At 40.7% G+C, this 15768-nt stretch overlaps 1 protein-coding gene across 7 annotated transcripts in view; it reads left to right on the top strand.

Moving 5' to 3' along the window:
- Nucleotides 1–7807: 7807 nt before the first annotated feature.
- The window catches only part of CEP128 (centrosomal protein 128), a 137160-nt gene continuing 129199 nt past the window's right edge, over nucleotides 7808–15768 (top strand). For 6 of the 7 annotated variants that reach the window (XR_015702264.1, XM_087747440.1, XM_087747436.1 and 3 more), the window contains exons 1-3: nucleotides 7808–7935; nucleotides 12930–13090; nucleotides 14492–14578. Coding sequence is in view for 6 of the 7 variants with exons in the window: in XM_087747440.1 (XP_087603566.1) it covers nucleotides 12944–13090; nucleotides 14492–14578 (234 nt within the window). In the remaining variant the exon portion in view is untranslated. The other variant, XM_087747438.1, reaches the window with a different exon arrangement.

Here is a 15768-nt window from a genome sequence, read left to right as displayed (position 1 = left end):
GCAGATGATGGAATGAAAAGTATATTTGTAAAGCTAAAGATAACCCCAGGCTAGGGAGGCCTGTGAACTCTCGATGAGAATTTAAATTCAGAAGAGAAAAACACAAGTAGCTACACGCAATAAGACACACCCTGCATGGCAGAAAAATGGGAATATTGTGCAATTATTCCTTTACTTTGCATTTATAGAGTTGTCTGGAATATATCTGTGAAGAAAGAAGTAGACAAACTAAGGATTATCCACAGGATAGCAAGGAAAGCAGGAGGTTTAGAAACATGACCTGTGTTGAAGGAATGATGGAACAGAGTTGCTTAGCTTAATCAAGACTGCAAGTATTTTAAGCTGTAAAAAAGAACAATAATCAGTAGTTCTGACCACATCAGTTCTGAAAAGTGATGGCATCTAGCAGCTTAGAGCAACTGGCAGTGTTCCACCCCATGTAGAATATTAATAAATGTTCATTTTTCATATACTAAAAAATGTTAATGTATTAAAAGTATCACCAATGTGTACATCCACAATTATAAACATAATACTAAGAACAGACATTCAAAATCATGTATGTCCTGAGGACAGAGAAATGAAGCAGTTTTAATCAATTAATATGTCTTATGTTCTGATCCTAATAAGCAAATAGGAAAGAAAAATCACTTGTAAATCTGCAATATATTGCAGATTTTTTTTTCCCTGGTGCTTTTTCAAAGACCCCCTGCAGTTTCCTATTAATTTAAACATGGCAAAAATTGACAAGCATATTTTCCCACTGTTACAGACACTCCCTCTAGTGACAGCCACAGTTGCTCATTTAGTACCTATCATCTCAAGCACTGCAAGGCTCAGAATTCCATTGGGTTTGGGGTGATTTTTAAAAAAGTAACATTATTCTCACCTGCCAGATTTGATATGGTATCTTGAGTATCTTTGCACTGCTTATCTGGTTTATACACAAATCAGATAAACCACAACAGGTTCTAACAAAGAAGCAATTAGCTCTAATTGGTGTTCCACATAAACTCCCCAAGGGATTACCAGATATCAACAGTTAAATCTTGTAATCTGTATGAGGAAGTGTTCAAACTGGGAAAATAATTCAGTAAAGAGTAGAATAAAGACTTGGGTTTTTTTTTTTTCTGATTAATCAACGTGTTTAGCCATTCTAGACACTTCTAAGATATGCCAGTTCCTATCTGTTTCTATATCAGTATCCGAAATAATTTCTGGTCTGTCAGAAAAAATTACATTAAACACGCTGCTTTGACACAGCACCGCTCATCAGACCAAGTGTTTGAATAGCTACATGAAAGAATGTTATTCTAGGTTCTTGAAGATTCATGTCTATATAACCAATTTATCTTTGACTTCAAGAACAGGTAGTTATGGAGTTTTATGGTTATGGGATATTAAAGAACTCTTGTGCTTCTCCTTTTGCTTTATGTCATGAAAAAGCCATGAAAATTGAAATACTCAGTTGACTGAAGACGAAATAGGAGGTATTGCTGTGTAAAGCCTTATAAAGCCTGAGGTTGTCAATTCTAAGAGTGCTTAGAGAGAACAGTAAGATGAAACTATCCCTTGGACTTAAGCAATTAGTTAAGGTAAGAACTATGAAAGCTGTTTTCAGGCAGGTATGTTTGTATCCAGAAAGGATTACAGAATCAGAGAGTCATAGAATCATTGAGATTGGAAGGGACCTCTGGAGGTCATCTGGCCCAAGCCCCTCATCAAGCAGGGTCACTTAGAGCCGGTTGCCCAGGACTGTGTCCGGATGGCTTTTGGCTGTTTCCAAGGATGGAGACTCCACAAACTCTTTGTGCTGCCTGTGCCAGTGCTCGGTCACCCTCACAATTAAAAAGTGTTTCCTTATGTTCAGACAGAAGTTCCTGTTCAGTTTGTGCCCATTGTCTCTTGTCCTGTCACTGGACACCATCTTCTTTACAGACTCCCTTCAGGTACTTGTACACATTGATGAGATCCCCCAAGCCTTCTCTTCTCCAGGCTAGACAGCCCCAGCTGTCTCAGCTTTTCCTCATGGGAGAGATGTGCCAGTCCCTTAATGATCTTCGTGGCCCTCAGCATGTTAGTAGCTCCCTCAGCACATGTGGGTGCATCCCACTAGGGCCCATGGACTTAGAATCATGGAATCATTAAGGTTGGAAAAGACCCTTAAGGTCATCATGTCCAACTGTTAACCTATCACTGCCAAGTCCATCTATACCATGTCCTCGAGCACCACGTCTACCCGTCTTTTAAATACCTCCAGGGATGGAGACTCAACCACTTCCCTGGGCAGCCTGTTCCAATGCCTGACTACCCTTTTGGTGAAGAAGTTCTTCCTAATATCCAACCTAAACTTCCCCTGGCGCAGCTTGAGGCCGTTTCCTCTCGTCCTATCGCTTGTTACTAGGGAGAAGAGATTGACCCCCATCTCACTACAACCCCCTTTCAGGTAGTTGTAGGGAGCAATAAGGTCTCCCCTCAGCCTCCTCTTCTCCAAACTAAACAACCCCAGCTCCCTCAGCTGCTCCTCATAAGACTTGTGCTCCAGACCCTCCACCAGCTTTGTTGCCCTTCTTTGGACACACTCCAGCACCTCGATGTCCTTCTTGTAGTGAGGGGCCCAAAACTGAACACAGTATTCGAGGTGCGGCCTCACCAGTGCCGAATACAGGGGCACTGTCACCTCCCTGGTCCTGCTGGCCACACTATTCCTGATACAAGCCAGGATGCCATTGGCCCTCTTGGCCACCTGAGCACATTGCTGGCTCATATTCAGCCAGCTGTCGACCAGCACCCCCAGGTCCTTTTCTGCCAGGCAGCTCTCCAGCCGCTCCTCCCCAAGCCTGTAGTGTTGCATGGGATAAGTATGGACTTAAGTCAGTTTATTTAAGTATTCTCTAAACTGATCCTCTTCCACCAAGGGTAAGTCTTCCTTTCTTCACACTTTCCCCTGGGGTTTTCTTGCTCCAGACTCTCCCCCTGGTCTCTGAGGCCTTGGATTCCTAAAGGCCACTCTTGCAAGCAAAGACTGAGGCAAAGATGGCATTCAGTACCTCAGCCTTTTGCATGTCCTCTGTCACCAGAGCCTCTGCTCCCATTTAGCAGTGGGCCCACATTTTCTCCAGTCGTCCTTTTGCTACTTACGTATTTATAGAAGTCCTTATTGCCATTGACATCCCATGCCAGATTGGGGCACAGAATAGAAGATAGCTTCTTTATTTACAATTACAAGACCTTTTCTTCCTGTCTGCATTTACCCTAAGAAAGCTCCCAGTTGTTTTTTTTTTTTTTCCCCAGGCTTATATTGCCTGTGACTCTTCATCTAAAGACAGCTTTCTAGTCATCTTTGATTTCATTCTGCTCTGCCTGCACCTCTTGCATATCCATCTACCTTCAGAAATAACATCCAGCAAAAACGTATCTGCCTTCATAATTCAGACTTCAGGCAGAGCTTGAACTTTTCTTTGACTTGGGTCATGGCACATACTTGCTTTGATATCGAGACCAGCATGTTTAATAGAGAAGTCACAAGAATAATGACTTATGCATGGATGACAAGTAGTGTAGCATGAAAAGATACCACTAGTGACAAATCCAAGAACTTAAAAATTTCAATTTAAGCCTAAAAAAAAAGACATTATTAAAAAAAAAGTTATAGTCCTTCTGGATTTTCCACCCTTAAGGCCTCTGTCCTCAGGCTCCCTATACATTTATTTATATATATAGTAATGTAATATAATAATCTTTCCTTTTTTTGAAAAACAATTATCTTAAGTGTATGAGTTAAGGGGCACAATAGCATAAATCAAGCAGCACTAGCCTTAAGTAGTAAGACCATGCTGGCTTCTCTAAATGCACGTACTGTCAAGTGATTATCTCAACACAGCACTTCAGATAACAGAATGCTGGGATATATATTTTTGAGTTCATATAATAACATGAGAGTTCACATAATAACATGAAAGTGTTCTGTGCTTGTAAAGTTAAGCAACTTCTTTAGAAGTCTGTCTAGTATAGCAGTCTATTATCCATAGTTAAATCATTGATTTCTTACTCCTACTCATTCCAAACTGAAGAGATGTTCTGTAGCAATCCTATGCACTTACATCTAACATTCTTAAGACAAAAGCAAACAAAAAAAAATTCATCACAGTACTGTTCAGCTTCAAGAAAGAGAATTACAGAAATATGAAGATACCTGTTAAAAATGCTGAAAGGGGCAGACAAAGAGTTATCTTGCATGCCTCATGGTGAATCTTTAAGGGCAACAAACTGCAAGTGCATACCTAGTAAATAAGGCTTCGGGAAGGGCATAAGAAAGCCAGCATTGTTAACACTAGGATAAGGTCAGGTATTAAAAGCAAGAAGTCATCCTTCAAAATGTTAATGTCATGTTTTAGGGTAGAACACAAAGTTTTCTTTCAAATGCTAGCAGGCTAAATGTAAAATACAGTAAAATGAGCTTAAAAGCATCTGAGGAACAACTTGTGAAAAACAAAAACTAATAATCCCTTTTCAAATCCAACAAAACAAGGAATGCTGTCAGAGTCTATAAGACTGGTAGATGAACTAGCATATAAAAGGAGCATGTAGAGGCGATAAAGCTATAACCCAAACCTGAATGATGCTATGTTTCTATGCTTACTGTAGAAGAGCTCAGAGAGATTCTCAGACTGATATTTCTTTGTGGACAGATAAATTCAATTTGAGAAAAAGAACCAGTCAAAAGCTCATTTACTTGGTGATTGAAATAGCAGAACTAGTGACTGTGGTGTACTTCTCAGTTAACACCCTTTTTTGTACCAGAGGACTAATTAATATTATGCTAACATTTAACAGATATTCTAAGGAAAATAAATAAATTTCAGATTCAGATAATGCAAATTACAGAATCCAGAACACAGAATGACAGAATCCAGAATCAAAGAATACAGCTTCAGCTGACAACTGTAGCGGGTACATTAGTAGAAATTATAATAAAGAATAAGATTAATGGATGAATGTATAAATAAGATATTTGGAGGAAGACGATGTCTTTTTTGAAAGACAGATGTTCCTCGTATATTTTGGAAGTCTTCTGAAGCCGTCAACAGAACTTTAGATACAGTTTACTTAGATTTTCACTCAGCCTTTAGCACAGCCTTCAGCAAAATCCCTTAAATTATGCAGCCACAGAGTAGAAAAAAAGCACTTTTTCACACATCCAGAAGTAAACTTCCAGAAATCATTGCCGGGAGGTTGGGGAGGCAGACAAGATTACACAAATTTAAGGGCTACAGGCCTGTAAACAGACAACAAAGGAAACAGTCCACTTACAAATGTCCTCTGACATGACAAATGTGGATGCTAGAGGAAACTACAGAGAGGGCTAGATCAGAGCAAGTAGCCAGGTTCATGTGCTCTCTCTAAATAGCATCTCCTGCTATCACTGTTGAATACAGTATGCTGGGCCAAATTGACCAACAGGGCATTTTTTACGTTCCTATCTGGACACAGTAATAAATACATGCATGCAAGTCTTAGCCTTCTCCCTACTCTAAAGAAAAGTGCAGCAAAAAACCTTAATGTATCCAGCTAGTCTGGAAATCAACATGCACGGGTACCAGGAGCAGACTTTACTGAGCTGACAGTTCATCACACTGGTAAATCAGCAACCCTCAACAACCCCATCACACTTACCTGTTCCCTCTCTCATTCCTTGAATTTTGATGGGAACCGAGGACACCAGAAGTTTGCACTAAATATGTTGTGCAAAAACGACAGTGAGCTTTTAGCTGTTTGTTACCTTACACTGGTGTTCACTGAATCAACTGAGCCTGAAAACATTACTGGCCTGCTGCTTTTTTCTCTGCTGGGAGTGGTAGGATCTTGACGGTTTGGATCTTTTTCAGCAACGATACACACAGTCCAGGAGTCTTGGCATACATGCCTGCGTACATGTTTTCTGTAACAGTCTTTAGTATTTCACTTTTTACACCAAGCAAGCCTCAGCTTGATGAGGATGGGAAAACTATGTATTAGTCAGTGGCATAATCCTTATATCATATGCATATGTGAAAGAGTTACAATGTTTGTGGTAACGCTGCACCTGACAATGTAGCTGTGTCCTGTCTGAAGCACTGGAAGCATCTCCTGCCTTCTGTTACAACATTAGACCCATATATACATAGATAGCAAGTGCAGTTTGCTGACTAGCTACCTTCACAATTGATATATGCATGGTTAGCATGGTCTTTAGGTGGTCATGCCTGGTTTGGCAGTCTCAGCCGTTGGCATCAGCTTCCACTGGAACATTGCGTTGATAGCAACCCAGATGTGCTCACACTCAGCATAGATGCAAATACACTTCTCATACACGCACCAGCCACATCCAGGACACACTCCTGACCCCTTCATCCCCTCTGTGATGGCCTGAGAGAGGTACTAGGGCAGGAAAAGAAATCTGCTCATGGATGAATTCTGGGAGTCTACGGAGGAGCAAGCCCACCGCCAGGTGCAAGACTGGGAGGAGAGGAAATCCCTCAGAGAGCTCAGGAAGATTCGGGGCCTGTCTCCCAGAGACCACCATAAGCAGCCTTATGAGATGAGACTGAGCAGAAGCCCTGACTCTCACCCTGCATTTGGACCTGCCAGCACAACCTGACGATGCTGCAGTTTGCAGAGGAAAGGCCAGGACAATGGTCATGCATTGGAAGCCAGAGAAGACTTATTTCTTCACTAATTATTCACTAATGCTTCAGCTCACAGTGAGGTAAATGATATCATTACATTCCTGTTCTGTGTCTCACCTGCCTTCAGCTCAGATGAGGATAATGCCTCTTGAGCATGACCACAAATCAAAGACCTAGCAGCAGGGGCCAGCAGCCATTGCCTGGGCTGTTGGTGGATGCTGCCAGTGTGGGGGGCCTGGCTTACTCCTGAAGTGTGTTGTAATCACATGGCATGCAAGCATGCCTGCTGCATTAGGGACTTGAGGGTGAGTAAATGAAAGAGTCCTGTGGGATAGGAACGAAGGCAGGCAGTATGGATTGTCAGCCACGCTTTATTACTGTGCTCGAAGGCCAATGGTCACTCCCTGGAGTGGAACCCAGAGGCAATACAGACATACGCGTATTAGAAGAAACAACCCACTGCGTTTAGCTTGGGCTCAAGTGCTCACCTACACGTGATTTGCAGCCAAATATTCCAGTGATTTTAGGAGTATTTCAAGTTCTGCCCAAGTTTCAGAGGCGCAGGCGATGTTTCCTGTGATCACTCACAGCTCGCTCTATCCCTTTTCTCTCTTCAAGGCCAGTCAGTGTAGCAGTCTGTATGTAATACTTGGTCATTTTTACTGCACACAAGGCTAACAGATACAACATTCGTGAACAGGGAGATGCCTGGCTTACAGAACCAAGAAAAAGTCAAGAGATAGGAATGGGCATGTCTCCCTTGTAAGAAACAACTGTTTTAAGTAGCCCACGCACTCCTTTTCCCAGTGGATCAGCCAGGTGGCCAGTGTCCTCATAAGCGGAATATACACACCTGCTTTGTCAGATTTTGTTTCTGCGCTTAATTTTTATTTAGCGGCAGTGTTTGTAAACGCCGATGTGTATTTTGTAAAGGTTTACATATAAACACCAGTGTACGCCACCGACTTCCCGCCTCCAACCACAGCGCGCGGCCCCAGGCCCTGAAGGACCAACGGCTTCCCCGCAGGGCGGGGCCTGGCCTTCCGTTGCCGCTCCTGCGGGCGCTCGCGGCTCGGCTCTGCCGGCGTCCCGGCCGCAAGGTCTCATGGGAGTGGAAGTCCTCCACGCGCTCTTTCCCATGGCGGCCTGTCGCTCGTGGACTACCTGTCCCACAGAGCCTTGCGGGGGGGCCCGGCTCCCGGAAGGCGGCTCTGGCAGCTGGTGGCAGGGCGGCTAGTTCAAGTTGCCATAGCGGCGAGGCGGGGAGGTGTGTGGGGCTGTTGGGCGTGCCCGGGGAAGGGGTCGGCTTCGCCTCGGGGAGGAGGGCCGTCCTCCCGCAGCTGCTGTGCCGTGAGGGCTGGGGGTGCGGGAAGGGCAGAGTCGGGGGGCTGCGGCCGGAGCGGCGTGCGGGAAGGGGCTGCGCTGCCGCTCGGGGCTGGCTGGGCGCGGAGCGCCGCGGGAGGGAGGGCGCTGAGGGGAGCGGCGCCGGGCGGCGCGGCAGCCGGGAGCTGCGGCGGGAGGCGCGGGGTGCGCGGCCGCGGGGTTACTCGGGAGCCGCGGCGGCAGCCGGCTCAGCCCGCGGGCCTGGCGGAGGCCCGGCCGTCGTTCTGGGGTTGTTCCGCTGCCTCCGGGGCTTTCACGGTCCTGTCCAGGGCAAAAGATCCAGGAGGCCCTCAGAGATGAGGTCAGGTGTTAGTAAAGTTCGGTACGTGCAGGGCGAGAGGAGGATTTGCAGAGGGTGTTAGTTGAGCTTGCTTGTTGTGAACAGTATGAAGGAACTTTTATGTGTCGTGGTGATGAAGAGTGACAGCAACATGGTGTCACAAGTTGACAGTAAAATGTAGTACTGGTCCCTGAAAGAGCATGATGGTGAAATGTCACCGTGTTGGATCACCTTCCTGGCTTTTTGAAAACTTCTCCTGGCTCGGCTAGAAGCACTGAAGGAAGGGGCCTTTTGGGTGTCATGTTGTCCCTTTCTGGAATGGCTATTGAATTTTTTGTAATGCTTAGTCTTAATTATAAGGCTTCAGACATACCTGTAACACTAAGTTAGTTACCTAGTGATGGATTAGTCTGCGCGGAGCTAAACAAATAAAAACACTTGAAGTAATCAGGTTGTGTATGCTGAGTTCATCTTTTGCTTACTTGAGCTGGAGAACTTGCTGTTGAGACTGTCAGCTGTACTTCTTGTTTGCTTTACCCTGCAGATTTCTTAACAAGAGAGTCCTCAGTGAAACTGAAATGCCCTGTTTTCTACAGGGAAGGAAAATACTGAGTATTGATGTTTTTCCTTGGTGCAAGAAAGGTTATAATCTGTTTGGGTAGACTAAAAAGCAGTAAAAGACAAATGATTCTCACTGTCAAGTAGGTTGTATGATCATGTGCTGAAATCAGTATAGGTTTTTGGACAAAATGATAATAGGCGCTTTTTTTTTTAATAGGCAAATGTACATACAGAATATTTGTACAGATTTCTACTTTATGTTGGTTTTTTTTTTTTAATCTAAAATGAAACTTCTGTAATTCCTTTAAAAATGAGGATGTTGCTTTATATGAAACAAACTTCTTCAACTTAAAAGTACTTACGGTTCCTCTTAGGTTGCTCATGGGAACAAAGAGGAATGCTACTTAACCATAAATAGAAAGTTTTTTTTCAGACAAAATGTCCTTCTGTGTCTAGCATTTTCTTTTATGTTTACCTTTTTTACTAGCCTTTCTTCAGTGCTTTGGCCACTAAGTATCTTAGTGAGCCTATTTTTGGACAGCTGAAAACAAACCCATTAATATTTTCTGCTGTAGATCTTCATTTCCCTTTTGTTTTCTTCAGTGTCATAGTTTTTCAGTAGTTGGAGCTCTTATGGTTGAGACACTTATCAGAACAATGTGTTCAGCAGATAAGTCAACTGCTGTTTTTAATTAATTTCTGTCAGTGCCTATCTCCTTTCTGACATTACAAGTTTCAATACTTGTCTAACTAGAGGTACGTGTAGGGCCACGTTGAGAGGCCCACTCTCAAAAGAGTCTGAGAAATTTTTAAGGATTTAATTCCCATCAGCTGAGATGCAATAACTAACCTTTGGAATTCTGCTGGCTTATGCCATTTCATCTGGAAATGAGTTAAAACACTTTCTATCATTTGAATGTTCTTACATATCACATTGTTTTTAATTTCTCTGTCTACTCAGATGTCCTTAAAAATCTGTCTTTCACTAATGTGAAAATGATAATGTTGTAAGTGATGTTATTTTTGGGCTCTGAGCTTCTAGAAAGAAATGTGACATGGTGGAATTAAGAGTTAAGCCTAATCTTTCACTTGGAGCTGTTTGACTCGCAGGCAAGCTATATGAGTTGCATAATGTAAGGTTTGTTTTCTAGCTCTCATGGGATACTTCTGTGTGGTATTCTACATACAGAGTAAATCCAACATATGCTTTTCTGCCCAGTTTGAGAGGAAAAGAGAATTTGCTTCCTGTGAAACTGCAAATGGAGTTCTGAAGAACCTAGGTTGCCAAAGTAACATTTACTTTGACTTTGTACTTGAGGTAATATATGATAGATACAGACCATCAACCATTTGCTATGATCATTAAAATTAAATGTGTTGTGGCTGTAAGAATGATAACAGTCAGGCAAAATGTGCTGCTACATAGGCCCATGAGTAGATGAAGACTAGATTCCTGTGGATTAATGTCTCAGGCTTGAGTTTCTGATCCCTAATAAAGCTGATCTTGTGCTTAATACTTAGTATGACAATTAATAGGGTCTTCCCTTTACCTGGTGTCTTAAAGATATTTTCACAAAATGCTTTGAAACTGAAAACCCTTGTCAAACTTGGAGGAAACTGATCACTGAATCAGTTGCTTATTGGGTTTTGAGTGATTGTGCTGCTTGTCATGCTTGGCAAGATCAGAAAGAGATGTTTTAGCCCAGAGAACTGACACTGCAGTTATAGAAGGAATTCAGAAATACTCTAGAACAGGTGATGCCAAACTCGTGTGAGAGAAGTCTTGTTTCATGCTTATCGGTGATACCTGTGGTCTGTGTACTGGAATATGGATCTTGCTGATGTCTGCATGAGGTTCTAGTAAAGATCGAGGGGAAAATACAGCTTGATGTAATGTGCAGCACAGAGTAAGTTGTTTGGGTTTATTTGTACTGAATTATGGTAAAAATGAAGTTATTCCATGTTTTTATTTCTATTGGTGTTTTATTTCTTTTATTTTTCTCTGTCTTTGAAAATATCCCATATTTCCTGTTTCCCAGTGCTCAGTGTTTATGCTTTCTCAGCCTCATTTAGATTTCATGTCAGCTGACTAGAATGAGAGGCACTGGAATAGGGAATTCTGATACTGGCAGTAAAAATGTGCTTTAGTGAGATAAGGGAAGGGAAGATGAGATAAATTAATCACTTCAGAAAATGTAAGGAATATTGGTGTACTCAAGCACAGACTGAGTACGTTGATTTACTCTCCTTTCATGTTTCAAAGGTTTCTATCCAAGTCTGGGAGACGCAAATTTACAACCTTTTAAAAATTAAATATAAGGCTCTGGAAAAACATCATGTCGCCTCTATATAAAATACAATATAAGAATTGAATCTCATCCATGGTTTCTTTGGGAAACTTCGGCTCTAATGGCTAGAAGAATGACACCTTTACTGTGGCTTTTTTTTGTGTTGACTACAGGGCCAAAGGGAGTTCAAGAGTTTGCCACTCTACTTCCTTTTCCCCAAGGGAGGCTCGGACTGTCTCTCCCAACAGATGCTGTTAACACAGATCTTATGGTGATTCCGTAACCTTTAGGCAAACTGCTGCAGTGTTTAATAGTTTAAGAAAAAATTTCTATCTAACCTACCTTTTGAGGGTTTAATTTTAATCAGGTACTATGTAACTTTACTATAGGGGTTATAGCTGTCTGTAGCTTTTAATAATTTCTTTTCCCATGTCTGATGATTGTTTTCTGATTTTTTCTCTCCCCTACCTTGCCATTCTTAAGACTTCGCAATCCCCATTCTTTCCTCACAAGCCGTATTTCTTCTGCCTCAAGTGATTTTTGAATTCTAGTCAAGTGAATTGCCCCAGCATCAACGTCGTAATCTGGGTTATGTTGAATTAACACTGGATAAAAGAGATAATGCTTCACAATTTACAAAATTACCTTTATTTTTACATCTTGTATGGTGTTAGATTTTTCTTTCTAGAACATGACATTGTTGATGCATATTCAACTTGAAATATTAAAGCTCTTGAATAGCCTTTTTTTTTTTTTTCTTCTTTCTCCTACCAACTTCTGTTTTCCTTGCTGTATTTGTCCAGTTGGACAAATACTGTCAGCTGCAAACTTAATAAACATATTATATTACATTATCAGGTCATTTAATGAAAATATATAGTGGATTCACTCTAGTTTCTCACTTGATACTTCTCTCCAATTTGACACTTAATTTCTGTTCTGCTGTTCACCCAGTTTTGCTTCCGTTTTAGGAAAGCTTAAGTTAGTTCATGTTTCTTTAGCTTACTTCTGTGAATGTCACGTGTGTCCAAGTATTAAAAAAAAAAAAGTGACCTCTCTTGCTTCTTCCCTGTTTAACAAATTTAGTTACTCATTACCAGATTGATTGATTTGATATCAGTGGATACATTGCCTTTTTTTTGAGAACAGATCTTTTGCTGGAAACTTAAAATAGTCTATTTTAATTTTTTTCACATATTTAAATTAAGTTGATTAGTCTGTAACTTCTTGGCCACAGTTTTCTTTCCTTTCTCTTATTTTTAAGACACTGCATTTGCCGCCTTCCATAATATCTCCGGTTCTCCTTGAGTCATTAAGATACTGGTTCTTAGACCTGCTTTAGACACTTAGTTACTTGGGGTTATTTGTCTTAGTTGGCCCTGGCCAATCTGAATATAGCTTAGCAAGTAGTGTGAGGCAAATGGGAATGGTTCTGCAGAGCAGAACAATTGATAAAGACCTGATGTCTCCACTGTATGTTTTGGGGGGAGAATTTGCATTGGGCTATGGTCTTATCCTGGGTACTGAACACTTCGAAGTAGTGAGAGTGCATCTTTTGCTTTAGTTCTCTCCTAGTGGGCTCTGTGTCTTTCACCTTGGCACTGCTTCGTGGTGTGACCTGAACCAGAAAGGCTAATGTAAATGTAGTCTGAGTCTATGAAGTTGCTTTGGGAATATTGTGCAAGTCAGAGGCTGTTCAGTTACAGTCAGGATTTAACATTCATTACTTTTTCTCGTCTTCCTGCCTAGGTTTCAAGATACTAATGGCAGATTCATCCAGCGATTCAGACAACTTCCTTAGGGGTCAAGTAGGAAGGCGGCCACCTTTGAGAGCATCCCACAACAGATCTCGGAACTATGGTGCTGAAGAAGTTACAGAGAAGATCCATACTTTAGCAAGCACTTTACAGGTTGTTTACAAAATACAGTTTTAAAGTATTTATAGAGCCTTTGTTTCTGTAACATAGGGTCAAATTTTCATTTCTGAAGTTGTGGAAAATACTGTACTGATGGGAAACATTGCTTTCTGTGCAAACCAAAAAGGGTTTGGGAAATTGATCATGTTGCCTTTGAGCTGAAAGTATGTGCCTTGTTACACTTTTATACAGCTGTTATTTCAGACAGTAATAGAATATTGTTAGAAACAATGACATGTTTGGTAATACTGTTTATAAAGTCAACAAGTTGAATAATGCCAAATAAACTTTGTCAAATTCTCACAAGAGGCATTAAATTTTGTTGCAGAATGTTCCAGCCCCATCTTTGTTGTCTTGTACTGTGTAAAATTTCTCAGTTCCTAATAAAGTAAATATGTAGGCAGTCAATTCCCTCACAGAGTTTACAATTTAAATATTTTCTAGATGTGGAACACCACAGTGGAAGCAGTATTTGTAAATTTGTAAGAGATCCATACCCAAGCAGGAAGAAGTATTCATCTAATTACTGCTTCTTCAGTGGAGGCAGCAGAGGAAATCTCTGAATCTGTTTTGCAAGTGGGAGGAGATATTTAGCTATCTTGACACCATTTATTGCTTGAGAAATCATTCCCGTTCTTCTCTAGCTGATAGCTCTTAATACCTAGAATGGGTGGGCTTATGTATTATCACTTGTGTGCCGGCAATATTTTGTTTTCTTTTTAATATGTGAGAAGAGAAAAATCAGTATAGAATGCTGAATTTAAACATCAAGACTTCTTAGCTGGAAAATAATCATCAAGCCAGAAAAGAGTTAATAAGAATGTAATCTGAATGTTTTTTAAAAAGGATTTGGTATTGTCCTGTTTTTGTCTAACCTCTTTCTAGCTGTTCTTCTGATACTCTGATTTTAAGCTAATTGCTTTTTGTGGGCTGCTTTTCAGCAGATCTACCATCTGATCCAGCTCTTTGTCTAGTCAGAAAATGCTTATGCAGAGACCTTACCTAATATGTTGATCTTCAAAAATTTGTTACTCCTCAGTTAATTCTATTTTACAGGCAGGTAATGTTAAGATCTTTGGATTAAAAACGTTTTTCTGCAGAGTGGCTGAAACTTATAAAGCTTCTTGTTTGAAGCTGAGGCCTTGCTGTTGCACTGTAAATGACAGCGTGTTTTTTGGGGTTTTTTTTGTTTGTTTTGTTTTTTTTTCTTCTCTTTAGCCATGCTGTACATCTTCAGATTCTGGTTACTTGAATAGGGTTTTGAATGCTTAGACCCTTTAAAAAGCACTTGTGTTATCAATTTACTCTTATAAACCAAGAATAATAAAGACAACAGTAATGTTTGATTAGAAGAGGTTTCTGTTTTGACTTTTCTTCCTCAAACTTTTTTTTAAGGATACCAACAGAAATCTAAGACATGTTGACCATTTGCTAGGACAATACAGAGAATACAACAAGGAACAAACCGAAGCAATAGCAACTGTGAGCAACTTTCAGTTTATCTTAACTTCTAAATCTTTTCTGCTAATAGCATTCATAGCTGAAAACGTGGTAGTAATGGACAGAATATATCAAGGGTTAAGTAGAGGTAAACAGAAACTTTTCATATTTATTTGAGCAATTTAAATCAAACTATAGTAATATGTTATATAATGAAACTCTGGCAGCTTTTGTAGTTTCATTACTTTTCTGGTTTATAAGCACCAAATAGATTGTTACGTTGTGACACTATGCCAAGTACAAGGTGCATAGCTGAAATAGAGTATTGGGGAACATGTTTCTGTTGCATGAATAGGTGATAAGATAAAAGCTGAATTACAGCAGGGAATGAGATTGTGATCATACTGGTGTAGGTTTTCTTCCTGTCATTCTACAGCAGCTTCTGAATCTGTTGACCAGCTTTCTCTGAATTGCAGAAGGATTAAAATTCTCATAAATATCAAGCTTCTACAAGTTTGAAAACAGGTGTCTAGACAGAAAGGTTAAAACAAATTAGTGCTGGTAGGGCAAGAGAGGTTTATAACTTGGTTACAAACAAACTGCAGCAGGTGCCGCCTTGAAACAGATACATATGAGATGCAGGAATATTTTGCATGTGAGGGTAGAGAAAAAGAGAGAAAAACCAAATACTCAGAAAAGAAGGCTTGTTTTCTTAAGACAGCTTGCTTTCTACATCAGTATGCGCAAACTGCATGGAAGTAATTTGGGATATTATATGCCTCATAATTTTTTTTCCTTCTCTTTGAATGCTGTTTGTGTTTTTATAAGCTCTACTTAGGTATTGAATTTGTGGAATTTCTGGTGGGCATTGGAACCATTTAAGGTTGTCTGTTTTTAACAAATGCTGATACTAAATGTAGTTCAACATTGTTATTCTGGAAAGACTTTCTATTAGAAAACATCAAGGTGAGTGAGATGGCACTCAAATTTAGTTTTGACTTAATGTCCATTCTTCTTAGTCATGCTAGGTGGCTTTTGATTATGGCTCAAGTGGAGGAGAAATCTAGAGACTCTTGTCATTGAGCATTGCTGGCAAATAGGTATTATTTTGGTTGTAGGAGACATACTTTCTTTTGAGTTTTCCTGGTGTATTGCACCACTGTTTTAAGAAACTTGATATTTGAAGTTGCCAATGTTGGAAACATGTTTTGCTGTAATTATGGGACTATGAC

The sequence above is a fragment of the Nipponia nippon genome, unplaced genomic scaffold (genome assembly GCF_047370975.1).
Source record: "Nipponia nippon isolate SJK-2023a ecotype South Korea unplaced genomic scaffold, ASM4737097v1 scaffold_11, whole genome shotgun sequence".
In the NCBI taxonomy this organism is placed as follows: Eukaryota; Metazoa; Chordata; class Aves; order Pelecaniformes; family Threskiornithidae; genus Nipponia; species Nipponia nippon.
The sequence above is the reverse complement of the archived record's forward strand: the minus strand, read 5'-3'. Positions and strand labels throughout refer to the sequence as shown.